The 27,422-nt window shown below is 52.9% G+C and overlaps 1 protein-coding gene across 1 annotated transcript in view; it reads right to left on the bottom strand.

Annotated features, from left to right (window-relative positions):
* Window positions 1–10,511: 10,511 nt before the first annotated feature.
* Window positions 10,512–27,422, bottom strand: part of RBM19 (RNA binding motif protein 19) — a 92,344-nt gene continuing 75,433 nt past the window's right edge. The window contains exons 24-25 of the mRNA XM_068910705.1: window positions 26,281–26,405; window positions 10,512–10,916 (exon numbers count right to left, since the gene is read on the bottom strand). Coding sequence (XP_068766806.1) covers window positions 26,314–26,405 — 92 coding nt within the window. The 3' untranslated portion in view covers window positions 10,512–10,916; window positions 26,281–26,313. The remainder of the gene's footprint in view (window positions 10,917–26,280; window positions 26,406–27,422) is intronic.

The following is a 27,422-nucleotide window of genomic DNA, read 5'->3' as shown; positions in this document are numbered from 1 at the left end:
TGTCTATTAGGCCGTCTCTCAGCCTCCTTTCTCAACTCACGGGCCAATTTGACAGAGGGGCTGAGGTCTTCATTGCCTTTGCATTCCTGCAAGTCCTGTAAATACTCAGAGACAGAGAGCAGGCAAGGATTGTTTTGGTGTCCCCATCGAGGTCAGCTCGATGCACGTAAGGTGTGTGTTGAGGCCTTGGGGCTCACCCTCATAAAACAGCTCTGTTGCACACCGTCAATACTGGAAAAATTGGCCTTGCTGGGACTTTTGCTGGGAGAGTCCCAGCATTCAGGAGTGATATGGTCTCACACTGGTGTTAGCTTCCTGGCAGAAAAATTTAGCCCAGGCCACGTAGCCTGGCCTCCCTGATGCTTCATGTCTCTCTGGGAACTTCACTTCTCGCAAGCAATTTCGTTTCCACACAGGCACCCGCTGTCCGGGCTCCCCCGGCAAGGCAGGGCTGACAGCGGCTCCAGGGCTCAAAGTGACTTTTTTCTCCAGCCTCCCCTCAGCATTTCCCAACGTGCTGTGAGAAATCCCCTTCCCACCGTGCTCACTCCCCAGCAGACAAGGCCATCTCCCATCTGCTCTCTTCCACTGTGGCTCCCTCCCTCCTACACATCTTCTTCCACCTCCCATCCTGTCCCCTACCAAACCCAGGCTGGCCACCAACATCCTACTTCCAGTGCACCCAAACTTCCCCATCTCGAGCTTCCCTGGGCAGCAGGATTTGGGCCAAAGTCCTGGTTCCCCTATTCTGTCCTCAACCTTCCCGTTCCCCTCTGGCCCTCCCAGGGCATGGTGCTGGGACAGCAAATTACTGGCCGGCCATGTCCCCACCCCTGCAGTGCTGGCCGTGTCTCCGTCCCTGTGCGGCGCTGGGGCGAGCGCGCCTGCGCGGGCCCATGTGCAGCGACCGCCGTCCCACATTGATCCATCTGCCGGGCGTCTCAGCTATCTGATAAATCCCGGCAGCCGTAATGAACCTCCCAACACTTGCTCTTCCCAAAGAATAAACCAGCCCTGGCCCAGGCGGTTAATATTTAACTGAATAAGGGCCATAAATATGGAAAATGGGACTTTTAATTAAATAAGCAGCTTTTAAAAGGGCCCTTGGGCCGAAGAGGCTTTTGTTTAAATATGATTGATTTGACATGTCCTTTCCCTCTCACTTGCTCTCACTCTCTCTGACTCGGTGCGCGTCTAGGAAGCCGGGCCACTCGTCCCTGTCACCCCGGCTGCCACCAGCTGTGCGGGGCCGAGGCTGGGAGATGGATGGCCGAGGGCTGCTGCCCACCCGGGAGCTTCCCTGTTGCTTGTCACCTTCCCGGCAGACGAACGGCAGTGTGGATCTTCTGCCGTCTGCTAAGGGTCGAGCTGGGCGGGAGGCACTGCTGGGAGGTTTCCCACGCACCAAGTTGAGCTGCCAAATTATTGCGAACTGCTGCAGGGATTTGCAGGGTGCGGAGAGGGGGACTGGGCAGGACGGACAGACACGCAGCACCGTCGCTCAAGCTCTGCTTTGGGAGGAAAACTCTGACACTGCCAGTGACAGAGACCAAAATTGTTCATAGGAGTCCAGCGGTTACTTACCTTCCCTCCTAGTTCAGTCGTTGCTGTCTGTTATTGCTGAAAAACCCTCTGGAAACCCGAAGCCGCTTGCCCTCCAGGTTCCCAGCGGCCTTTGGGGGCCTCCGTAAAACGTGTTTCCATCTGGAGGACGCGGCAGCGCTGCTCCAGCACCCAGACACAGCTACCCCCAAAGAGGCTGAGCTGCTGACGCGTCCCAGGCCCAGGCTCGTCCCACCCCGCGGTTACAGGGGAAACGCAGCCCCCGAGCACATGCCTGCAGATAGCCCTCATGTCCTGGCAGCCATATCCATGCCACCACCTTCCTAAAGCCCGAGCCAGGCACAGCCCTCTGAAGACCAGGGCTCACCTCCTTTAGCTCCTTTGGCTCTTGGCATGGAGGCTCCGGGGACATCGGGTTGCCATCAGCCCCGTTCCACGGCAGCAGGTTGTGGTGCTGTTCCCATGCCGTTCCTCGCTCTGCAGGGCCAGGTCCACCTTGCGGCACCGCGGTCGGACAAGCCAGTAAAGGTGCCGCTCACGGGGCCCTGGCCAAACCTGTTTCTCCTCTTGGGTGCTGATGCCCACAGCAGGGCGGATGTGGTGGAGGGAAGAGGAGTGACCCAAACATGGTGTTGTCTCCCATGTCCAACACTTTCGCAATGCCCTCCTCCAGCCTCCTTGGGCCAGCAGGGAGGAGAAAATCCAAGTCAATGAGAAACGGCCAAGAAATAGTGGAAAGGAGGGAGTTTCTCCCCAAAGCGTTTTATCCCTTGCAGTGAACAGCCCTGCAATGCACAAACCCTGGCTCGCAAGACGTGCCTGAAGCCTTGGGAGCGTGACAGCCCCCCAGGCTTGACCTGGAGACCAGGGTGTCCATGGCACCCTGTTGAGGCTGGGGCACCTCGGGGGCAGTAAGCAGAGCTGTGCACCTCCCACCGCCTCAGCCCCACTCCCTGCAGCTCAGGAGCTGCTGGGGCAGCAAAGTCATGGGTGCCCCCTGCCCCATGTGCCCCAGCCCCTTCCTCCCCGGGGACCGGCATGAGGGCCCTGCATCGGCACAGCTGATGGAAAAGGTGTGCAAAATCCCGTGGCCTGGTCTGGGACTCCCTTTCTGGCTGCAGTCCATTTCCAACACCCATGGCCACCACGCAATGGCTCTTTTCTGACTCATGAATCATTTAAAAGAAGCTACAGTTTGTATAATCTTAGACATATTCAAAAGGGACCCTGTCAAGATAAAACACCTTGATTAGAAGCGATGGCCAGAGCAGGGGCAGGAAGACCGCTTCAGCTTATTACGGCTGATAGCATTCTTAAGATTGAAATTAGAAATCCCGCTGGCTGCGGAGCCGTGCAGCACCCCTCCTCAGCTGGCGACACTCCGCTGTCGCCCTCAGCACGGGCAGGATCTGGCCCGTCCCGTTTGGACACCACTGCCTGCTTTTCCTCCCCATAGGGGAGGAGGCTGCATGCCGGTCGCTGACTTCTGCCCCCACACCACCCTCTCTTCTCTTAAAGACATTAATGCTCCTTTTTATGGCTGATGCTGTACCCCCCCCCACCCAGCCCGAGTTTATATTTTCAATATATCCTCTCCTCTGTATGAGGTTCAAGCCACGAGGCTCTCTCTGACAAGTGGCCTTGTGCATGGTGCAGACCACTCATGAGCTCCAAGGAGCTTGTGGCCTCACTAACAAGGCAAGGGGTGGCAGGGGAAACTGAGGCAGGGAGCTGGGAAAGGACTTGCCAGGTCGGTAGTGGAGCTAGAAAAAGATACTTAGTCCAAAGCTTTGGGTAGGATTAATATCCCTGAATTTCAGACAGATCACCACTAGGGATCCTATCCAAGCCAGCATCCCCATCCCTCCCCTCAGGGTGCCCATACTCTGCATGAATCACTGCAGGCACGAGCCGCAGCGACAGGGATGCCGGGCCTGGAGCAGAGGCATCAGGGGATGCTTGGCCTTTGGGTGCCCACTCCTATCCCGAGCTGGGTTTGTACGACCTACAGCAGCTGCCGTTCACAGCAGAGAAAATGTCCTGTTTCAGATGGGAAAACAAAAGCAACTCAACGCTTCTAAACTCCTACTGGTGACAACAGCAGCCCAACAGCATGGGCAATTTGGGCTTTGCAGCAGCAGCTGAATTCCCCCTCCCTTCCCCAGACCAACGCTTCATTTTTTAACCTTTCCACGCTTGGAGGAAAGGGAAGCCCAGGAGAAAAACGCGGGGAGGGCTGGGGAGGAGCTGGGCAAGTGGAAAGCAGCAGAGGGGAGCCGCAGGGACGGCCACCGCGCTGGTTCCCGGGCAGCTCACGCCTGGCTGCGTGTGCTGCCTGCTGTCCCCACGCGGGGCCACCACTCAGCGGGCAGGACAGAGGGGCCGTGCACCAGCCCCAGGGGTGATTTATGGCTGTCGCGGCAGCCCTGCTCCCCGGATCCTGCTCGCGGCACGCGGGCTTTATGGAGAAAGCCTTGGGGGCATACGCTCCAGCCATAACTCACGCCTGCCTCTGCGACACCAGCGCTGCTGCCTTGGCAACGGATGAGGGTTTTGCAAGGCACTCTGTGGCCTGCCGTCTGCTCGCGGATGAGGTCGGGCTGGTCCGGGGAGCTGGGAAGCAGTGGATCGGCCGTGGGGGCAAAGAGCAAGGAGGGACCAGTCTGGAAGAGAGGGTTCCTGGGCCAGGGATGCGCAATGACGCTGCCGCGCAGGGCTGCTTCTGCATGGCCGCGACTGCTTGCAAAGCAGGGCAGAAACGGCCCTGCTGTCCGTCAGCGAAAGGGAGACCCTAAACGCAAAGAGGAGATGGTGCATGTTCAAGAGATCTCACTACATACACCAGAAATACGAGTTTGAACCTTGTTTTGGAGAGCTGCTCCCAGCCAGTCGTAGCAAAACGGCGGTGCTGGGAGCCCGCGTGCCCGCGTCCCTGTGCTGAGCAGGCTGGGGAGGGACTGGGATGCCCCTGACAGAGCTGAGTCAAAGAAAACCATGCTTAGGTGGCGAGGAGATGTACACGCACACAGTTCGGCTGCAAACGTGCAGTAAAAACAGGTCTTAATAGCTTTGCTATTGTTTGACATTTGGGTTTTACTCGCTGTAGAAAGCGGCACTAATTACTTCTTAGTTACACAGGAGTTGCAGTGTAACCGGAGCGCGGGGTTTTATGGAGTGCTACAGGCTGTAATTGCTCGGTGAGAAGCGTGCAGCTTCCAGGCCTGAAAAAGTCACAGGAAAATCCCTGTGGAGGCCACCCCCGTGGGGGCCCAGCTCGGCCCTGCACTCAGTCTGATGGACATGGGGCCAAGACCTCCCCGGAGAGCATCACCTGATGCGGACATAGTGCCATCCTGAGCCGATCCACTGACACACGCCCATGGGGAGGCCAAGGGTGGCGACAGGGCCAAAGGGAGTTTAGATAGATTCGGGGAGGATAGTCCACCAGGGGCCATTAAACTTGATGCTCTGGAGGCATCTCAACCCCCCTAAACTATTTACCACCCCCGGAAGACCTTCCAGGAAAGGTCACCCTATGCATTTCCCTGCGTCCTTTCTCTAAGTGTCTGCATATGCCCATTGGTAGGCATGGGGTTTGGGGCTGGGTGACCTCGTTAGGGCACCTTTGGGGTTTTTACGGTCAGAGGAGGAAGATGGCCCTTGGCCCTTGAACACACTGCCCGGCAGAGCAGCAGCTGATGCCCTTTACAGCTGGCAACCTCCCTCCATAAGGGAGACACTGCCCCGACGGGCAGATACACATGCAGCCATGCATCCCCACCACCTTGGAGGAGCTACCTGAGCACAGGCAATTGAGCTCAATCAGCTGTGATGGGCTTTGAAGCACATCTGGGCTTCTGCTCTAAGCCTGTTGGGCCAGCTGGCGCCTAGACCTCGGCACATCTGCCCAGATGTTCCTCCTTTGCAGGTCCCTCTGCAACCATCGCAGCTTTAGTGTTAAAAGGGGCGTAGCCAGGCTGTCTCCACCATAGCCAGTTGATCCTTATGGCAATGCTGATGACACTCCTGTCTTTCTCCTCTTCCTACAGATGCTAACGTGCAAGAACCAACATTGATGGTGTCCCCCAGTGTCCCCATTGACCTCTAGGAGCATTAAAGGTCATCAGACCTGGCTCTTTATAAAACAGCTGGGTAAAATAAACCCACTTGGAAGCAGGTGATGCACTAGCATCAACCAGAGCTTTATCTAAAGCTGTTACACTGGGAAGCCTGTCATTGTTCCTTGCCCAGAGGTTTTCAAGGGACCTTCAAAGCATGACCAGAAGTTGTATTCAGAGGGGAGCTCATCAGCTGACTGGCCTGCACGCATCATGCCCCAGGTATTAGTTCCCAGCCAGTTCCTCTGACTATAGCCTGTCTCCTCAGACATCCCCCAAAGGAGCCATCACAGCCTCACTTCTCCCTACTAGAACAGGGGAGGAGGAAAAGACAGAGCTGCTAAGGCCAGGGGATAAAGAGATGATGGTGGAGGATTTCAGCATCTCTATCAGATTGGGAGCATACTAAGACATGTCCCTTTTCTGCTCAGAGCATCTAGCGCAAGGGGATTTCTGTCCAGGCTGATCCAGGTCCTGCCATAATATGCAACACTGATGAGCTGAAGGACAGTTTCTCCAGCAGGATCCCACAGCTGCTCTTACAGCTGATGCTGTCTGCTGTGTCCCATCCCAGGAGATGGAGAACTCATCGAGCAGCAGCAAGCAAATAGCTAAAACTCAGTCGAAGCCCTGCACTTCTCCTGCATAGGTGAAAATAGGGGTGAAATGCCTAGCCCCAGCCTCTGAAGCGGAAATCTCTGCTGTCAGCATCACATTCATCCTATTGGAGTACTGAAAACACAGTCAGGAGCTCTGTTCCCAGAGCACAAACTCCCTCATGTCACCACACCCTTCCTATCCACGTTTCCCAGATAGGGAAACCGAGGCATAACACTCTTAAGTGACTTGCCCTACGTCACCCGGAAAGCCTGTGGCAGAGCAAGGACTCAAAAACAGATCCTTCCCCCTCCTTAGTTGCGGGGATTAATTCCAGGGTGCTTCATTCCAGCAGCAGGCAGTGACACACAAAGCTGCCAGCACTGGAGGGAGAAGGCAGGAAGGAGAAGCCATTTGCCAGGGCATGGTGCTGGCCCTCTCCGGGTCTGACATCCCCTCTGTAGGGGAGAAGGGTCTAACACAGCCCTGTTGCTAAAGGCTGGCACGGCAGCCTTGGGTTAGTGGCTGTGAGAGTGGCTTTCTTCCAGATCTGGATCTGCTTCATGGGATGAAGCCAGCTCTGGTTGAATGCTCTCCTTCCAAATCCATCTGAACACTCTGCTTTCCAGTGCCAGAGTTAACAGATCTGTCACTTTATCCCTCATGCTCATCTGAGACCAGCAAACTCAGTGCACGTAACACCTCCGTGCTACCCAGTTTCTGAACCCCTCTCGCAGTGAGTTGCTACTGACTCCCATGGGGCAGCTTTTCCTCTCATCATCACATCTCCCTCCCCTCCCCACTTCACCTCCTCCTGCAGAGACGACAGGCGAGAATGCACAAGTCCCGTAGAAATGATCTCCTCTGCATAATTCTCTGCCCTCGGTGTCTGGGCAAGGTTGGCTAATTCCTGCAAAAAGGAAAAGATAACGGGGGAAGAACCACTGCTCCAAAACAGAACAGTAAACAGGAGCAGAAATACCCTTCTTTTCCTGTCTGATGAGTTTGGAGACACAGGGACTTTCCAGTCCCATATCCTGCAGGAAGCCAGTGATGAAGGAGGGGTGTGGACCCATGCCTCAGTCTTTGGCTGTCTTGGGAAGCAGTGCAAATGCCAGGCAGATATTTGTTACAAGGTGATTCTTGGCCCCAAAGAGAACCCATCAAGGAATCATACCCCAGCCCTTACCCCACTCTTTTTCAGGGCTTTCAGGTGGCCAAGGAACAAACATCAACAGCACTGAGCCAGCAGTGCTGGCTCCCCACTCACTCCTGCCTGAGAGAGGACACCACATAGCCCTACGGATTGTGCAAAGGAGACAGGAGCACACCTTGGCCAACTCCGTCTGGCCAACTCCATCCTGCGTGACTAGAGGTGAGTCAAGGCACCCACCTTCCCCCCTGCAAATGGTCACCTCCTCTCCAAGGTGGCTCTGGGGTCTGGTGACGAGCCATGACAGGTTGCCAGTTGAAGCACAGATCTGGGAAGCAGTGGGAAGTCACATGGATATACCAAAAAAAGAGAGAAAAGTTTCAAGCAAATCCTTCCTGGAGGAACAGAGCTCTAAAACAGAACAGGGATGCTCCAGTGCCACAACTGACTCACAGTGTCACAGACTTCAACTTGCCACTGCTCAGTTAAAGGGCTGGTCTTTGGTGCTGGAAGGCAAAGCCACGGGAGGCTGAACGTCAAAAATTATTGGGAAAAGAATAGAGAACAAAGCAGGTATAATTGTTATTTCACCGTATAAATCAACAGTGCGCCCACATCCAGAAGCCAGTGTGCAGTTCTGGCCCCCCATCTCGAACTGGGCACAGTAAAGCTGGAAAAAGCACCAAGTTGGAGAGAGGGACTATTACACAGACTGGGACTTTTGGGGCCAGAAAAGAGACAGCTGAGGAGAATGTGACAGAGGGAAATAATGAGTGGCCTGAAGATGGTGAATAAGGGATATTTTCCTACTAGCTCTCTACTACAAAAACGGGAAGACATCCAATGAACTAGTAGTGGCAGGTTCAAAACGAAAGGCATTGTTAAGCCGCGAAACTCCTCGCTGCAGGGTGTTACTGATGCCAAAGGAGGTTAGAACAACTCCCGGGAGCAAAATCCATGGAAGACCATTAACCACCCCAATTTCAGCTTGGGAAAACCCTTGGAGCCAAGCTCACCGAAGGCTGTGGTGAGACTACTGGGAGAGGGGTGCATTATACACACCTGCCCTAGGCTGCTGTGCTAGACTCTGTACAAGCCAGTTTGATGGCTGGCCCCCAATGGCAGCTAACGCTGTAGCAATATTCACTCTTCACCTGTTCAATTCTACATATTTTCCATTCACTCTTCTCCCACAGCTCTTCCCCATTTACGCTGCATGCCTCGGGCTCCCTTCATTCAGCACAACCACGACGAGTTTCAGCTGAGAGAGCACACAGTTAATTATCTCCACAAACAACTCAAGGGAAACAAAGTATTCCCTGGACCTTGACCTGTTGCTTCAATGGGATTTCACGTGCAAAGCTGCAGAGATGGGAAAAAAAAGACAGCGCACTAACTTGGAGAAGAGCAGGTTAGAATTCACGTCCTTTATGGGTATCTTCTGGTGTGAAGCCTCAAATGGAGATCACTGAAAAGAAGGTGTCCTTATTCTGGAGTCAGACTGTGGTGCTGGTGATCTGTCTCCCACAGAAATCACAGTTAAAATTCCTCTGGCCAATTGGATTTGCCAAGCTCATCAACACTTCAAATAAACAAACTTCTCCTCCTTTGGTCTAAGCATCCCCCTTGCCAGTGGTGACACAACTCACAGATAGCACCTGGGTACGAAGTCTGGTTGATGCTGGAGGTCACCAGAGGTCTTTAAGAGCAGACAGGACTAGCACCAGCACAGGGAGATGTGTTCCTCCCTTGGGTCCCTTCCAGTCACCTTTGTGTGATTCTGGGTCCTTTGTGTCACAGGAAACACAGCGCAAAAGGACGTGGTTTCGGCTTGTTTCTAGACAAACTGAACTCTGGGTCTTACCCTCATGCTTTCAGCCGTTCACACTTCCCCATGACATCCATGCACTCCTCTGGAGTCCCTGTCTCAAACATCACCATCCAGCTAGATTTCCTTCTTGGAGGAGAGCTTCCTTTTGAGCTGCCTTTCATTTATTAGTATCAAAAGCCATTGACGGTGATGGGCTCTTTATAGTTATGCAAACAAATTGCTCAATATTTTGTACCTTGCCTTTAAAGTAGGCCTCCCTTGAAGGAAAGTGCTGCCCTAGATTAGTCAGTGCTGAACACATGCACACCGCACCCTTCCCACGGCACTCGGGCAGAACAGCTCACCTTCTCCAAATCATCCTCAGACATCTCCAGCTTTGGATGCTTGATGTTGGACACTGCAGAAGGTCCTAATTTTTCTCCTTCTGAAATCTGGGCCCGACTCAGCCCTGGTGCCTAATCTCTTTGGCCACTTTTGAAAACCAAAACCAGGAAATCCTCCTGGATTTTCCATCATCAGATGTCAGGGAGTACAGGTCCAGGGAAGGTGATAAATGCCCATAGGCACTGAAGGGCTCAGCCCCCACCAAAACCACCAGTGCCACAGAAGTGGCACTTCTGTGGCCTTGGGCTCAAACCAAGATCCTAAGAGAAAACCAATACAGATACGCAGCTTGGAGAGATGTAATCTCCCAAGGATGTCTTATGCTATGCTCCCACAAACAAATCTAAAAACTGAGGATGCTGGGATCATATCTAGTTCTTGGGGAAACGAGGCAGAAGGCAGAGCTCATCATGGTAGCGGAGAGATAGGGAGGTTTTGCAGAGATTTTTTTTTAAAGGTATGCAGTTCTCAGGGAAAAAAAAAGGCCCAGTGTTTGCAGCCAACACGTGTAATCTGTTGCAGTCCTTGTCAGACAAAACAGTTTTGCCGTAAGACAGCGATTCCCAGAGGGTAAAGGGGCGAAGTGAAAATACTTTATCAGCTGCGTACATATGTAAAGCGGTACCCTGGTTGAAAAGCAAAGCCTCTTTCCCTTTGAAAGCAAGGAAGGGAAAGACGGGAGGCAATTGCCTAAGAGCGTGGACAGAAATGACACAGGCACAAAGCTGAATACAGTAAACCCTGGGCCTTGCTCCTAAAATCTGTTTATCTTCCTATCAGACTGAAATAACTACCTAGCTGTGGTGAACAGAAATTCAAAAACGAATGTAAACAAACCTGAGAGTCGACCGATTTTGGAAAACTCTTAAAATAAATGTATGTCTTTTAATGTACACAAATTATTAATTCAAACATTAAGAGTAAATTCTGCTGGAGTCTCCGGGGGCCAGCGGGGGACCTTCCATCAAATGTCCAAATTTCTGTGCCAACAGATACGGAGTTTTCTGAGATGAAGGAAGTCACATTCCTGCCCAGTATCTGCTCCCGATTTAAGAGGATTTGCTCAGGTATGAGCCGTCCACAGACAAGGGCTCTTCTTCCTGCTCTGAATTCAAGGTCCGTTTGAAAGGCTACGAGTACTAAGAGCTGGACTTGAAGCACAAACCAGCCCTCTGGTCCACAGGACGGACGAACGGAGTCAGACGGCAACAAGTGTGTTTACCGCACAATAGCCAGCGGAGGTTTCTCCCTCTGTCCATCAGTAGGTGACCTGAGAAGAAGGAAGAAAATTTAACGACACGTAGCAGTTACCTGTCATCACTGACAAGACAGTGACCCAGAATCAAACGTGCTGCCATCAGGTTTGATTTCCCCAGGTTTGGCCGTGCTGTGACGGGGCCAGGCGAGGTGCGTTGCGGGGGGGAACGGGACAGGACGGGAACGGCCAGCCCCGTCTTCCGGAGGGACGTCAAGCCCGGGGGCAAGAGGCGAGATGCCAGCGTGCGTTTCCTGCTGGCTGCGAATGCTGTGCAGTGGGGCTAAGTCCTGCATGCAGGCACAGGCTAAGCAAACGGGATGGGGGGAGGAAGAGAAAAAAGAAAGGAGAGGAAGAGAAGAAGGGAACAAGAAGAGGAGGAGGGGGAGACAGAAAGAGCACGCGCGGGTGCCCATCTGGGCGATGCATCACATTGAAATTGTCCCGCATTAAAAATTCACCAGCCAGTGAATTTTCAAGGGATTTGTAGTAATTAGATGACAAAATGCTGGCAAATCTCAGGCTTGCCAAAGATGTTACTCAGGGGTCAAAGACTCGACACTTTTGGCTGGGTAATTTGTAAGTGTCAATCACACTCAGTCATCAGAGAGAAAGGAGAGATCTAACGGCTGAATTCTAACTAAGTCCAAGGCTCTTGCCTTCAGCCACCCTGTCTGCTCTCGCCCCCCGCCACCCCCCTTTCATCTAATGCAAACGCAATCTCTGCCGCTCGCGAGGGACTCGAGGCACAGCAGCTTAAACACGGCTGCTGCTGCTGCTTCTTTTTTTTTTCCTGCTGCTTTCCTTTCTAAAAACTTCCCAGTTTTGATTTTTCATTTCCAAATTTCTGGTGGGAGGAGCGCCTGCCCTGGTTTTCAGCTGCCTGGCGAAGCAGCTGCCCGGATCGCAGCGTGCCTGCGTTTCCATCCCGTTTCTCCTGCCGGGGGCAGGATTCGTGATTCGAGATCCTTCGGCAGTGAGCCCTCCGCTGCCTTGCAGGCTCTGAGAGATGGGGCGTTTTAACTGGTTCTTTGGACACGTTCTTAATTTGTAATGCTCTTGCAACGGAGTCTGCCTTCCCGTTTCCCGTGTCTTAGCCCAGCCACACACGCTGGTCTGGATTCAGCCAAAATGAAATAAAGAGGTTCCTGCCTCCAATCTGCCCATCTCTGCCTCCCTGTCAGAGGTTGCCGAGCCTCCAGCTCTGCCAGCACAACTGCATGTGTCATCTTTCCCTGGGGCTTGACTGTCACAATCATCTGGGGTAACGTGGACACCAGGAGGATTCTCCCAGGCCGGGTCATTTCGTGGGAGCAGCCAAGGGAGCGGTTGCGCCAGCAGAGCTGGTGGCGGGAGCTCTTTCGTCTCACCTGCGGCCGGAGCGGCACACCTGACCGGAGCTCTAGGGAGAAAAGAAATTGTCCTGTTTTCTCCTTCGCTGGCTCATAGATCAGACCACACAACCTGCAAAATGAACTCTTACCCCAAGCGTCTGGAGAGGTCTCTGCCCTGACCGCAGGACGAGACCGTTCCCACGGGGCCGTCCGCCGCCCTCGCGCTGGGGAAGCGCGCGGGCCGGGGGGCCGTTTGGCTCGACGCCCGGCGGACCCCAACGCGCAGACGCGCCGTGCGTTAGCTGAGCTGCGAGAGCGGCCCGCAGCCAGCCTGGGGGACGTTTCGGCCAACGCACGGGTCACGCCGACCTCCTCACGAGCAGAGTGCCCCAACGCGGGACGCCGTATCCCACGGAGAGCATCTCTCGGCGCGACCGGCTGGGCTGCACCGGGCGGTAACACAGCCTGGCTTAAACTTGGTCTCTTCCTTCCCTTCCCACCCGTTATCGCAAGAGGCTCAGGGCCAAAGTTTGGGCTGCCAAAGTTTGGGAGAGGAGGACGGGAGCTTGTCACGCTGAGCCTTGGAAAAGCCGTTAGCGAGTTAGCAGCCCAAAGCCAGCTGAGAGGCGCAGCCCTGGGGCCGGCGGCGAGGACGACTGGTGGAGGGGGACGGCTAGTCCTCCGCTTCCCTCGCCCGCCTGGGGCTGGCCGTCCTGCTGCAAACCCGGCCCGGGGCTGAGGGCACCGGCCCGGTTGCATCGCCGCACCCCAGCACCTCCCAGCTCCTCCGAGACGGCGCAATGGTGCGCGTCCTGAAAATCACAGCTGCTAACTCGGCCTGCATCTGAACGGACGGCTCAAAAATCTCCTTGCCTCACAAAAGACGGGGCGTTTTATTTTAGGTCACCAAACGCGGGAGAGGCAAGTGCACAATTTCCTTCCCTTCTCTAGCGGCTTATAAGGATGTCCTCATTACACCTGCTAAATCCCATCCCCGCTTTTGGACCGTAAGGGAAGGTTTAAGCCGGAAGAGAGGGATGGAGGCATGCAGGGCGGGCTCTGGCCACCAACGCTGCAGTGCTTTAGCTGCTGGGGTGTCTAGCACATCAGTTATATCCCGGGGAAAAACATTTTGCCTGCATGCCCCGAAATGACTTTCCAACACACTCAAATAAGCCAAGTCACAGGGAAAAGGGGAAAGAAAAAAAATAAAAAAAGACAAGGCTCCTTTGCTTCATGCCTCCCAGTGTGCTAAATTTTCTAAGTGTCCTCAAACCAGAAGCGTGGGGAAGGGGATGGAAGGGCAGGAGGAAAATCGCCTTTGGAAAGAGTAGCTGCAGTTTATTTTGAATCCATTGCAACTCCTTGCTGTAGGACACCGGGACTGTAATATCGGGTGACTCAGCCAAGCGGCAGCGTGGTGCTCTCAAGCCATTGCGCTGCCCTATATAAGTGAGCTAAGGGGACTGTAAAAGTGGCTGTAGGTTTCTCCGCAATTTAAAAAGTCATTTAGCAGCTGCAAAACACTGCCTGACAACAGCCAGGCCTCCGAGGGGGATCCTTTCTTTAACTAGTCGCTGGCTGGATTTTCAGATTCTATTATACGTGTTTAAATAGCATTAATTATGGATTGAGGCACCCAGAGATCCGCATAGGTGCTTCGTGATTTTTTTTTTTCTTTGGGTGTCCTAATACAGCAGTCTCTCTGCTTTCCTTTCTTTTCGGTGGTTTCTTTCATTATCAGAGATGCCCCCTTCAGAAAACAACGATGCCCTGTGCAGCTTTTTACCCCTTTCCTATACAGCACTGATACAGTTATAGCCTTACTTCCCCCTCCAAGAGCTGTTTTCCTCCCACCTGGATGGCAGAGGATACAGATGTGACCACAGACGCAGACACAGCAAGCGAGAAAAGCCCTTTCTGGGCCTTCAGGTACCAGATTGGACTCTGACCTCCAGGAAAGCAGGCTCCTCTCCCGCCTCCCTACTTTCTTTTCAAACATCACAGACCATGGAAGAGCCTCGGACCCTGAACGAGAGGCACTTTGGACAAAACTTTCTGAAGGCAGCAGCGTGACTTGGGAGTCCTATCACGCGATTGGATTCCCAGCTATTTTAGCTGCCTCTGGAAACAGACCTCGAGTTCGTTTAGACTTTTTTGAACACATTATTTCTCGCACAAATACCTAAGGTGCCTCTGAGCTGGAGCAGCATCACCGAGGGCCTGGCAGGACTACGAGCGCCCACGTAGCGTCCCTGCCTCGGACGGGGCCGAGGCTGACAGGGTCAGTGGAGCTCCCCTGCGCCTTGGTAGCATCGATTCTGGGAGCTCACCTCCAACGCGGCCAAGGCGAGCATGGTCACAGCCCTTGGAGACAGCAAGAAGAAGGGAATAAACTGTCCTCTGAATCCACTGGGGTTCGGACAGGGCAGGCTCCAACAGCAGGGTGGGAGGGAAAGCCTGACGACACAAAGGTAGGGCAGCCTGTGCCATAAAGGCTTTTAAGACCACGTTAGAGAAACATTTGTTGGGAACACGCAGCTGATCTGCCGCAGGGAAGGACTATGTGACCTCCTGAGCTCCCTTCCACTGCTGCTCCGTAAGGTGTAAGACACCGGAGAGAAGTTTCCCACATTTCCCATTAATATCACCAGCCACTCAACAGCACCCATGGGGCAACACTTCCTCCTAATTGGAGTCTGCTGCTGGCAGATGAAGACTGATAACCCACCTCATTCCACCTGAATGGAGCTCCCAACGTTATCTCACTCTCTCTTACAGGAGAAAATTAACTACCAAACAAAGTAAAATCTAATTTTTAGTTGGATGAATATGAAAAAAATTCTTTTCCCTCACATAACCTCTACTAACATATGCTAGTGACCTCCCTCTTACAGCCCATTCGTACAACGGGGCAGGAGGGCAGGGGTGCTGGTTAGCTGCACGGGACGGGCAGCCTGCAGGTCACTTAGGGCCCAGGGCCCTCCCGCGATGAGGAGGATGAGGGTTGGGACACAGGCTGGGGTCCCCCAGCTACTGCTCCCACCACACGGACCTCCCTCGGCCACCACTCGCCCAACGCCACAGCACAGCCTGCGGGGGAACTGCCGTGCCCACTCTCCTGGCCTGCCTTCTCCCCATCTTCGTTCCCGATAACCCCACTGGGACAGCTACAACCCAGCCGTGCACAGCAACGACCCCAAAAGAGCTGATACTAATAACATGGCAAAAATTATGGACCGTGGCACCAAGAGATCTGCCCTGGGTTGTGCTCCTATCCAGGCCGGAGCATCGGCTCCTGCTGGAAGATACTGGCTGTTGAAATCCTACGTAAGGGGAACTCGGTTGCCTGCCTTTCTCCAAATTCCTCCATTCCCTCACTGTTCCGAGGTCTTGCTGACAGATTTTTATGCTGTTTCACTGGCGTTTGGCACTGGTTTGCATATTTCATTGATTCAGGTCACATCTTGTACACATATGCCTCAGCCAACGTTTGTTGATATTCTCTCTGCCTCTCCTCCTAGCTCCAGTTTGGGGTGAAAGCCTCCCTTATTAGCCAATTTGGATACCCATTTACTGTGAATTACTGAGCCTGATTATTATTCATGAATGGATAAGTCTGAAATCTCAAGCCCTGCCATGCGATTTCTCTCCCTCTCAAATGCATATATTTAGGGAAAACAGGAGGCAGCATGTCTCAGTCACACGCAGCCACACTCCAGAGAAAGGAAAGCTGTAAAGTGGCTTCTCACTACCCTATTTCATTTTCCAGTGAGGGTACTCAGACCTGCTGCAACCAATATCTGCGCTCGCTTAAGGTGGAACGTGATGGTGCCAGGCAAGACGTTAGTCGTGGTGTGACCCCAGGGTAAGGTCCAGATATGCTGTAACGTGAAGCAGAAGTTCACGTTCCCTAAGTCTTGAGCAAATCACCAGCCAGCATCTGAGAGCGCTGTCCTTGGGTGCAGTTGTAGCCTGAGGCGATTCGAGTTTGCTGCTGTCCCCTTCCATTAAAGGGTCAAACTATCTTGAGTCACCTTGGCTTTGGTTTAAGCTAAGAGCATGCCGGAGGACAGTCAGGTACTATGGACTGGCTGATCCATGGTAATTGGTTACCCAGTGGTAGCTTGTCTGTGTGTCTGATCCCTTAGACACAGTCAGAATATTTTAATGCCGGCTAGAGGAAATGTAAAGAAGGGACTCGGTGCCCAGCACAGGCAGCCCGGGCACGTGAGGCTGGCGGATAGGGGGTATTAGCGGACTATGTCGTCGTCTTCGCTAATTCTCCAGCAGGGAAGAAGCAAACGGGGTGTGGAATTGCAAAGAGCACAAGGAAGGAATACAACTATGAGCTGCAGAAAAGCAAGCCTCGACTGCTAGTTAAAAAATAAGTTTGCAGCACACCTGCACACCCAGCAGGGACCTGGACTGCATGCAGCAGAGATTTAGGTAATGCGCACGTTACCCAGCTGCTTCCACCTGCAGGTCTGCATGATATTTTACAAGTGGGGAAATTGAGGCAGTGAGGGGAAGGTCTCCATGTGAAATCATGCTAGTCAGGCAGCAGCACATCTGCCTTAGGACCCTATCTTCTGATCCACACCGTCACAAAGGAGCAGCAACCAAAGCACTAGCGTATCTGGTCTTTTAAAGCCTTACTGGATTTTTCCTGCCACGTCTTGCTCAGGAAGAGAACTTCAGGTATATACAGACACTGCATTCACTGCTTCTGTGAGCAGACAAGCAAAGCTAGCGGAGTTACAAGAGAGACGGGAATGGCTGCCAACACCGAAAGGCAGGAAGAAAGGCTTGAGATAACATAGCTCCTGCAAGGAGCCGGCAGCTGGCTGCAGCTCAGGGGCTGGAAAGCAGCAAGCACGATGCAGTAACGCAGGGAGATTTAAGCTCTTCCTGCATCCCTGGCAATGGACTGGCAAATGGCATCTACAGCGTCTGCTGCAAACACACACACTTGGTTTTCTTTCTCAGTGCTTCCTAGAGCTCTCTTCTGCAAGTCAGGCGGACGTCTGGAGAGAAGACTCTCCCTTTTGCAAAGGCAGGAGTGGACTAGAGAGAGGAGAACAGTTGAAATTTATGATTTATGCTCTGGCCAGCACCAGTGCAATGGAGATGAAAAGAAATCACCTGGATCTGGGCACAACGATGGCAGGTGAAGGACTCTGGCAGATCACATAGCACTTTGTGAGCACCAGCAATTCAAGCACGCAGCTCAGGAAAACAACAGCTCACAATCCTGGATGCTACCTGCCTGTCCGTGTGCGCACAGAGTCCCCCACCTCCTCCGGTCTGAGGTGCAGGACAGTTCAGAAAAACAACACAGATTGTGGTCAAGGCTTTTCCAAAGGCAATGAGTCATTTTGAGTAATCAAATAGGGCACCTTAACACAGCCTGACTTGGAGAGAGCGGCGAGAACCGTCACTCCTCCGAAATGCGCAGCCCTGAAAATGGAGGGACCTGCAGCACCTAGAAAAATCTGGGCACATTCAGTATTCTCTCTGCGTTAACTTGGTTGCTGTCCCCTTAAGTAGATAACAGCCCACAGAGGCCTCTGGCAACAGGCAGCAATAAAGTAAAGCTAGTTTTACATTAAAATCCGTTAACCCTCTAATTCAGTAAAAAGGCTGCATTTGAATAATATCCTAATCCAATTCCAAAGAAAGCCCTGAGAGGGGGATACGACGGGTGCCCAGGGAAGAGTCAGCAGCCGTCACAGCTCCTGCTGCTGTCCATCCTTCCAGGGTCTCCCCTTGCGTGTAGCCATCGCACCACGGTCAAAATCTGCCTGCTGGGGCAGGAGCTTTCATTGGGGGATCTGCGGACCCCACAGGGATCATGCACCATATCCCAGGGGTTGCAGGAATTAAGAGACAAGCAAGGTGCTTGTCAGCAGGGCTTTACTTGGCTGTGCAGGGATCCACACCGCTGGAAAGGCAGTGAGAAGGAACGTGAATCACGAGAGCAAAAATCACCAATTTGAGTTCTCTGATGGGCAGAACATGGACAATTAGGGACGCAGCTGTGCCTTGGTATGGCAGAGGTGAAAACACAATGTCAGTCCTCCCCAGCTCAGATCAGCACAAAACCACCCATGCTCTCAGCTAATATTAACCACTCTTAACTGCTCCCTTCCCCACCCCTGGCCCATGGGCAGTAGTTCCCAGGAGACGGCAAGGTGGACACCCAGCACAGTGGTGCCGTAAGCTAGCCAGGAGAGACTCTCCAGACCTCTCCTGCTGGAGTCCTGCTGGAGTCCTGCAGCCCCCAAGACTGCAACATCTCTAGCACCTGTGGTTCTCTCACCTACAGACTGAAAGGTGCAATAACCTGGCCAAGACCAGAAGCTTGAAACAGGGCTGTTCAGCCTTCTACAGTCAGTGGGGAGAAATCAGCACATCCTGGACACAGTGCATCTCATCCTAAGGTCGACTTGCAAAACAGATCAGCATTGTACCCTAAAAAGTACCCAAATCTCTACATGGACCACAAGGCAGCCTAGGGGTGACTGGTCACAGGGTGGCACCTACACTGAAAGCGCAAGTGAGGCAGAAGGTCACCATCAGTCGCGTGCCCAAGGTTATGAAGACAACAGTGGCAGAGGAAGGAGATGGTTGCCAGTGACCCAAGTTCTGTGCAAGCACTCACTGTAGTGCCCTCACTCCTCTGTAGTGCACTATTTTGCTGATAACACACTTCCTTCTAATTTATATACACTCAGAAATATCTCCTGCTACCACGTATCTCTCCACTGCTACCCCTGGAGATAACCTCCATGACAGCCATGCACTGAAGGATGTCTGGATGATCAAGGAATCAACCGAGAACCTGTTTGAACTGCTATTTTCTCTCAAAACTGAAACCTTACGCACTTTCAATCACAGCTGAACCCAACGGGAACTGCACTGAGCTATTCCCAGGCCGACTCCAGGCAGGGAACATCCAACTGTGTTGCAGGTGCTTTCTGGTATTGCCAACTTCTCCGCAGCACACAGCATGCTGTGGCAAACCACCGTCACTCCGAGTCCGCTCTTCCTCTCAACCTGAATGACTCAAAGCCAACGCACAGGGCCCACGCCTCATCTCCTGCCAGAGGTCCTTACAGATGGGGAAAGACCAAATGAGAGAGAAAGTGTGAAGCACAGAATCACAGAACGGTTGAAGCTGGAAGGGACCTCTGGAGATCACCTAGTCCAAACCCCTGCTGAAGCAGGGCCACCTAGAGCACGTTGCCCAGGACTGTATCCAGGCAGCTTTTGGACATCTCCAAGGACGGAGATTTAAGCTCTTCCTGCTCTTCCTGCATCCCTGGCAATGGGCTGGCAAATGGAGCGCCACACTCAATCGAGAGGAGCAGCTGGAGGAGTGCAATGGAAAAGGGTCTGAGCTGCATCTATCCCAGCCCTGAGTGAAAGGACTGCTTTTTGTCCCAGCGGTTTGCTTAGATACCCTGCCGACATATTTTAAACAGTGTGAATAAAAGCCCTTTTTGCTCAAGTGCTGTATGCCTCAGACTACAGCCTCCTGCGTTGCTCCTGGTCTGCAGAAAGATCTGCAAAGTCACAGGGCAGCTCTGCTAACTTCAGCGGGAAGTCCTGCCCTCATCTTCCAGACAGCCAGACTTTCACCTGCAATACTCAGAATATCAAAACCAAGTGTGTGGAGGTGGGGGAAAGCCTTACGCCAGCCTCCAGCACCCGCTTTCAAAAAGCTTTAGAAAAGGCTCAGCCGAGCCCTCCTCCCTCCATCACACGTTACATCTGCAAACGGGGATGGGAAAAAACTCATGTCTAGAGCCCAAACCACAGCCACGACTGGAGCTTGCTCTGCAGCCTGCACGAAATGGGGTCGGCTGCTAATTTGTGGTTTTTCAACTGAATTAGTTGTCCCGCTTCCTCCCACTGTAACTGTTCTACATTTCCCTGCCTCCTGACGCCCAACAGCGCCGGGTCCTCTGCTGACATATAACGAAGCCTCAGCAAACAAGCTGTCGACCCCCAAAGGGCAGCTCTCAGAGCCACAAGTGGGTCAGTATAGTGGCCAGGGTTAGACCTCATCAGTGCTCCCATAGCCTAATTACAATAGCTATTATATTATCATTTGTTAGAAACACAGCTTTTAGGCATAATTGTTACTGCCCAGGCTAAAAGTAACTATTACTACTCCTGAACAAAATACGCCTGTTAAGATAGTATTCAGCCTGAGAAGTACTGCAAAGGTTAGGGACCAATGAGAGACTATTTCCCATGTTTTACTACGTGGACAGTTAAAGAGTTTGCATTATTTTATCATTAGGATCATTTCAGACCAAAAAAAAAAAGGCAGTGGGGAGTGAGGAATTTCATGAAGACCTACTTAGGCTTTCATATGAATTCCAATTAATTAGCAGATATATGCCTGTTCTCAGAAAATTCATGTCAAACGTGCTGTCATTTTAGGGGTGCATTATGTGAGATCTTACTATATAACAAAGAAGTCGGGTCTTTGCTTGCAGAGGAGGAATTTACTCCAACTGTACTCCAGAGCTGTGATCAGCACTTTCATAATTAATGTACATGCATATATCTGTACACACATACACAGTCCCCCCAGTACACATCAAACAGATTTCTTTGATACCAAATTGCCTGAAAAATTAACCAATGTCAAACTGCTCAACGAGATAAGTATCATTAAGGGAAAAAGAAAATCTTCATTATGTTTGAAGGTATGGGGAAAAAAAAAACCCTCATGAATGTTTTCTAGCCTGTTTCCAGACAAGGAAATAACATGTTTTAAAACATATCAAAGGGTTAAATTAATTTTCATTAAAATTTAAATTTGAGAAGGCTCCCTCTCTTCTTCCCTCCCTCCTCCCCCTTTGAACGTCTGACTGGCAACCATTTCATATTTCAATCTCGGCAGAACAAATTGAATTAGATGTTGAAACCAAACTCTGCTCTGTTCTCTAAAGCCTACATGCTCTGCTTGCGCTAATCCTTTTCGTCGCTGCTGCAGACCTCAGAGATGCTCAGCAAGAAACCTGCCCCGCCACAAAAGACAATGAGGGGAGGGGAAAAGAAAAAAAAAAAAAGGGGGGGGGGGGAAATCCAGGAAAAAATAACCCCAACCTGCAACCCTGCAAAGCTTTGCTTAAATGGTCTGCTGCGTGACACGTTCCTGCAAAGGACCCTGCTCAGCTCCTGCGTCCTCTGCTCACTCCGGGCTGATTGTCAGACGAACTGAACGCCGCTGTTTGTTCCTTTTACCTTCTGGATGCTGAGCCATCTTTCGGGTCTGATCTGACTCTGTCCAGTCTTTTACCCAGAAACATTTTTTCCCCGTGAACCCTGGGTGGTTTTTCACCGCCATCCCCCTTGCACGGTGCCATACGTTTCCCATCCTTCCGCACCTTTCGCCATCTCGTTCCCGAGCATGCAAGTCCCCCTGCTCGAGCCAGGCGGAAACTCACCCACCAAAAAACTGCATCTTCGCTGTCTGCCTCGTTTTCCCGCTGTGAAGCCATCGTGCTCTCGACGACCTCAGAGCCATTGTGGGACCAGCGGCGGGTCCCGCCGTCGATGGCCCCCCGCCGTCGCACAGATGGTAAAGGCGGCAGGGAGCAGTGGATGCATCAGGAGACGGGAACGCCACTTATCAACGCCAAGCAGAAAAGGAAAAAAGAGATCCCCTGCTCCCTGATGAGCTCATCGCCATTTTGAGGTCCCATCCCAGCTACCTGACATGCTGACACCCCTTTGACAGCACTGCTCCAACACCTGTGCCTCAGTTTACCCACCTGTATAATGAGCGCAACTATCTGCCTGCTGTGGGGCAGGGCTGATGCTCAAACACTGCGCTGGGCTGCAATGAGGGACAGGCTTTGCTACACTGCAGAGGTCTCAAGGGGGCACCCCCAAATTTTGGAGGTCTGTCCCTCAAGCCAGCAGCATCAGGTCCCCGCGGCGGAAAAGCACGGTACGTTTGGGGCCTGGAAGCCGCTGGGACGCAGCAGCGGAGCTCTTGAGGTGCTGCGCGGTTTGGGGGGGCTGGGGCAGGGCGTTAAAGCTGCAGCAGGTCTCAGCGCTGAGCTGCAGCCTGAATCACAGGGGTAGCGTATCCCACTGCAGCCACCTCCGCTGCAACGCACAGCTGCCTTCCCCGGGCCCTCCCGAAAAGCCAGGCAGAGTCTGCGAGCCTCAAGGCAGCATCTGGTGAGCACCGGGCCCTGCAGGGCAGTCGCCCTGATTGGAAGGGCAAGGCTGGGGGGTAGGTTTGCAGATACCAAAGCTGCAATGAGGCTTTGGCAAACGGCGCAGGGACCACGAAACCCTGGGGACCCGGGACGGGCGGCAGCAGGGACGTGTCTGAAAGCACTGGGCTTGCCTCAGCGTAAGCAACGCTACCTCTCCTCCCCTCCTTGCGCTGCTCCTTCCCCTCCCCATGCCTCTCCTCCGGCTGACTTCTCAGGAAGGTGTTAACAGCCCGTTCATCTGGAGGCATCCTTAAATTAGAGCTGTTCCAAGGGAACAAATGTTATCTCGAGGCCCCGGTACTTATTCCAGATGCACTGCATGAAGCAGACAGTTATTTAACCCAACTCGGATTATTCCTGTGGTCACGTAACCACCTTCCCCTTTATCAGAAGAGCCCCGGTGCTGCGCATGTTTCCGTCACTTACGGCAGCCCGGGAAGGCAGGCGCATTAGAAAGGTTATTGGTCGGCTCTAGGCCCAGATGCGCTCGCTATTCAGGAGGCCAGCAGTGTTGTGGGTTTAACAAAAGTCCAATAATAAGTAAGGTTATGAGCATCCCACTGCTAGGTGTATTGGGTACCGCCTTGCAACAATAGGCAGATATTGCTGGGAGGAAAACAGCCTCCCTGGCTGTAATACAGATCGCACACACAAACACACGCCATGGAGCGCAGGGCGATTTCCTGCCGGCGGCACGGAGGACAGCTCAGATTTCCCCCCTTCGCAGGGGCAGCCCAGCGTCCCTTTGGGAGTGTTCGGAGTGGCAGCGCATGCAATAACAGCCCCCCCCCCCCTTATAAACAGCAGGTTTATGGGCAGAAGCCTTTCCTGAGCTGCCCCCCAAACGGAGCCACACTCCAGGTGCCCTTCCCAAAAGCATCCTGTGGCCCATGTTCCATTTTGATGAGCTTTAGGAACCTGCATCATTTATGTGGCTATAAAAATTAGAGCCAGAACGTGTCAAATTCATTCCTGATTTTTTTGGGAAAACAATACAGTCCTGCTGGAGAAAGCAAGGCAATAACTTCTCCTCCAGCAAGCAGGATTTGTCAACCCAACACCCTGCATCACCTCCTGGCGGGCAACGGACCAGTGGGGTACACGTAACTGTCTTCCCCTACACGAGTTTCTCTGCACAGGACAGCAGGGTTTTCACCCCATCGGAAAGCACCAGCTATTCTGCCCACCAGCAAGGGAGATGAGGCCAGGCAAGCAGACAGATAAACAGACTGAAACAGGGAGCAGAGCGAGGTCTGGATTACCGCTGTGTTCCCCTACTCTTCCTTTTGGAGGACGTATCTAATTAAAATCAATCCAAAAACCACAGAAGTTAAGATTCTTCCCCCAAAAAGGGGCAAGCAGGGCTGATTGTGAAGCTGGACAGATGCCAGTCTCATGGCCACGGGGTAGGGAAGGACGAGGCAGTGGAGCTGGCTCTGCTGTCCCGGTCCTCGCACAAGAGCGTGAAGCGGCACAGGCACACGCACAGCACTGCCACAGCTCTCCCTTCCCTGCGTGCACATTTCCATGGGGCAGCACACACGGGCACGGGGAGAAATCACAGCAACAACACCTGCACACATGCCCTGTGTGGTTCAAAGAGGTCTATAACCCACCCTGATGTTTTTCAGACATGGGACTCATTGTAGCACTCTTCTGGATGGCAATCAGTAAATGGGTTTCCTGCTAACACTAAAGTTTCCACCCTGGCCACAACCGCACGTGGAAGAGGTTTCAGCTGGCTGCAGACCAGCCGGTATGGCAGATCCAAGGGCAGTTGCACTAAGAGCAGCTGACCATAAATCCTCACAATTAAAAACACAAATTACACTAAAGTCCAGCAAGCCTCAGAAACCCACCAGCTACAAAGAAGCTCAAGAGCAGTAGTGGATGTTTTGAAGGGGTGAAGAGGGTTAAGAAAAGGGCGCATGTGCCCGTTTTCTCTCCAAGCTGCCAGCTAACAGCAGTTCAAGGACACCCCCAAGCCAGCAATTCCATCTCGACTACAGTTTTTTAATAGCTACTGATGGACTCATTCTTCATGAACTTGTCTAGTCTCTTTTGAACCCCTGCAGGATTTGCGAGGTTGTCTCAGGATGAGGTGGAAGGGTAGCTAAACTGTACAACATTTGACTGCAGGAGAGTTCTGGAGGCCTGGCTCCCTCTTGCCAATCTGTGTCATCTCTGGCTTGGAAGCCTCAAGTGATGCAACTAAAAGAAGACACGTACCAAGAAGCAGCAAAGCCAATCACTACTCAAGACAGCATGAACCAGATACTGTAAGTAGCTTAACCAGTCAAAGGGAGAACGTAATGCAACTGCTGGAGGCCTGTTGCATGTCACTCAGGCCTCTGTACCTTCTGTTTTGTTTTATCGTATCCCCTTGACTTATTTTTCTTCTGAGAGCTGTCTCCCAATGGGATCGACGAGTATTCCTCTCTGCCAAACTGGCACATCTCGCTAGCGCAGAGCACAACGTTCCCCTTCACACTGCCCTGCCAGGTTACCCAGACATGGAGAAGTCAGTCCTGCAGCTCTCCCCCACAGTGCCTTTGTCAAGGTCCAAACTGGACCTCGCTGCAGCTCATTCTGCCACCAGCACCTTCTCTACAGGTGCTTGACCGCTTCATTCTGGCCAACTAAGCAGAAATAACTGCAACTGCCATGAAACTGCTATCAAGAGATGTCTGGCTGCTACAAACCCAGAATCAAGGGACATCTGGCCAGCCCCTGAGCTAGCTGATCTCTTCAAAGGGCAATGACAGGACTAGCCTGCTTTCTGGATGGGTAGTAGAAGAACAGCCCAGCTGTGCCCAAAAGCCCAGCTCCCAGCCAGCCCCCACAAGCACCAGCCAGCACCCCGCCAAGTATCCAAGTGACCCTGGGGCAAACAGTCCCCTTGGGGTGAGCCACGGAGGTCACCAACGGTAGCAGGGAAAAGGCATTTGTCAAACCGTCCGTTTTGTGGCAGCAGCTGCAGGTTGGTCTCCAGACAGGCTCTTTTTTGGCAGCCCATTGGTTCTCCCACAAACAGAGTGAGGGACAATTTGTGATTTGACAGCTCTGCTGGCTTTCCTTGTGGGAAGGAAGAGAGGCTGGGGAGCACATAAAAACACAAGCAGTGCATGCACTCGCTTCACTTTGGAGCCCAAATGGCAGAACTGAGCACGATTCTGGGCCGTATCCCATAATACCATGGCAAAAAGCCCGCCGGGGTGAAAGTGAAGACAGGCAGCGGGGTGTGATCCACTGGCCAGCTTTTGCAACACCACCAACAGGCACCAGGATCTGGAAACACCTTGTTCCTCTGACTTGCTCTGAGATTTCACAGCACGTCTGCTCCATCCCAGGTACTTAACACCCTGCATTTCCCCAGCTGAGAGCTCTGGGGTCACAGGGCAGCCCTGGGCATAATCTTTCCAAAGTGCTTTGGGATGTGTGGATGTGCGGATGTGCACCGTTAAGCAAATCAGGAGCTGTTGCCATGTGCAAAGGAGGCTTGTCCTCCTCCTGTGCAGAGCCCCGAGGTTGTGCAGCTCACCAAAGAGTCACCCATTTCTGAACTGCTGTCAAGTAGCGCTCTCATCACCAGCACGCCTGTACTGACGTGCTTGCCTCAATCCCCACAGCTGCATATTCACACCTTTCTTGGGCTGTATGCTCATGCCACACATGTCCCAAGAGTCTTGCTCTCCTCCAGTGTCACCCGGTGTTGCAACTTTGACGCAACCCTGTACATTTCTGTCTGCAGAGCTAACTGTTCCTGCCACTGACCCCAGTGCGCAGGGTACCCACCTCTCCGGATGCCTGGCAGTTGCTGAAGACCAGCTAGTCGTTCCCATCTTTGATGTTTTCCTCCTCTTCCAGCTGCTCCATGATTTCATCCAAAACCTCTGATCGTTTTTTCTTCTTTGGGGAATCTGTCCAGGGCCAGATGGTACAGAAGACGACATGGGAGAAAAAGAAAGGCAACAATTACAAGCCAGGTCTCGTGGTACACCACTGGCAAGGAGATACCCCAGCCCAAAGCTGTGTGGGATCTGTCTGAGCTGGGCAGAACCTGTTATTCCCGGCAGATTTAGCAGGGGAAATCCCTGCTGCCTCCTGCTTCTCTGCTTGAAGCCATCGACCTTGCAGCAAAACTACCTCCAACATGCTCTGTTTGTAGGCTGCATCTTAGGTGAAAGTACCGAGAAGACCACACCAGCACTATGATGTGGGATGGAGACTTGGGATAGCAGAAGCCCAGGCACGGCCTGTTCCAGCCTCCTCCCCTATGACGGTAGCGCCTGCAACGGGGAGAGAACAGGGCAGGAGCGTGCTGGAGCTGGGGGTGGCTGTCCCTGGTCATCACAGCACTGGAGAGAGCAGAGCAGCTCCGCGGAGGGGATCTGGGCAGCCGGACAGATCCCTCCCCTCAGGAACTGTGCAAAAGGAGTTGGGATCTCGTGTGGTCCCCCTTCTTGGGGGGACAGGGGTGTTTGGGAGAGGCAGAGAAGAATTCCCCAGTCAGAGGTAAGAGGAAACAAGAACATGTTGGGAGAGAAAGCGAGAAGGCGACACCTTCCTCACCAGATGGGGAGACGAGGGCATTGTCAAGCCCTGGAGCAGCTCCAGGCCCCGGGCAGCCACTGCCAGCCCATCTCCTCGTTAGCTCCATCTCCAGCCCTCCTCCTCCCCTTCCCAGTTAAAGCCTCTCAACTATCATTTCCTCTTTCGTAATAAGCAGGCTCTGGCAGGGCACAACAGCCTCTGGAAATTGGATTTGCAGGAAGCTAATGGGAACTGTGGCGGCTGCAGTAGGTGGAAATGCAAAGGGCAGATGCGGCAAAGCATCAAATACGGGCTGGTCACCACCTGGCCGGCATCAGCAGTGGGACTCGGCCACGGAGAGCAGCTTCGTTCGCAGCTCTAAGGCTTTGCTGGGAAGTAAACTG

Source organism: Struthio camelus, chromosome 17 (genome assembly GCF_040807025.1).
Source record: "Struthio camelus isolate bStrCam1 chromosome 17, bStrCam1.hap1, whole genome shotgun sequence".
NCBI lineage: Eukaryota > Metazoa > Chordata > Aves > Struthioniformes > Struthionidae > Struthio > Struthio camelus.
The sequence above is the reverse complement of the archived record's forward strand: the minus strand, read 5'-3'. Positions and strand labels throughout refer to the sequence as shown.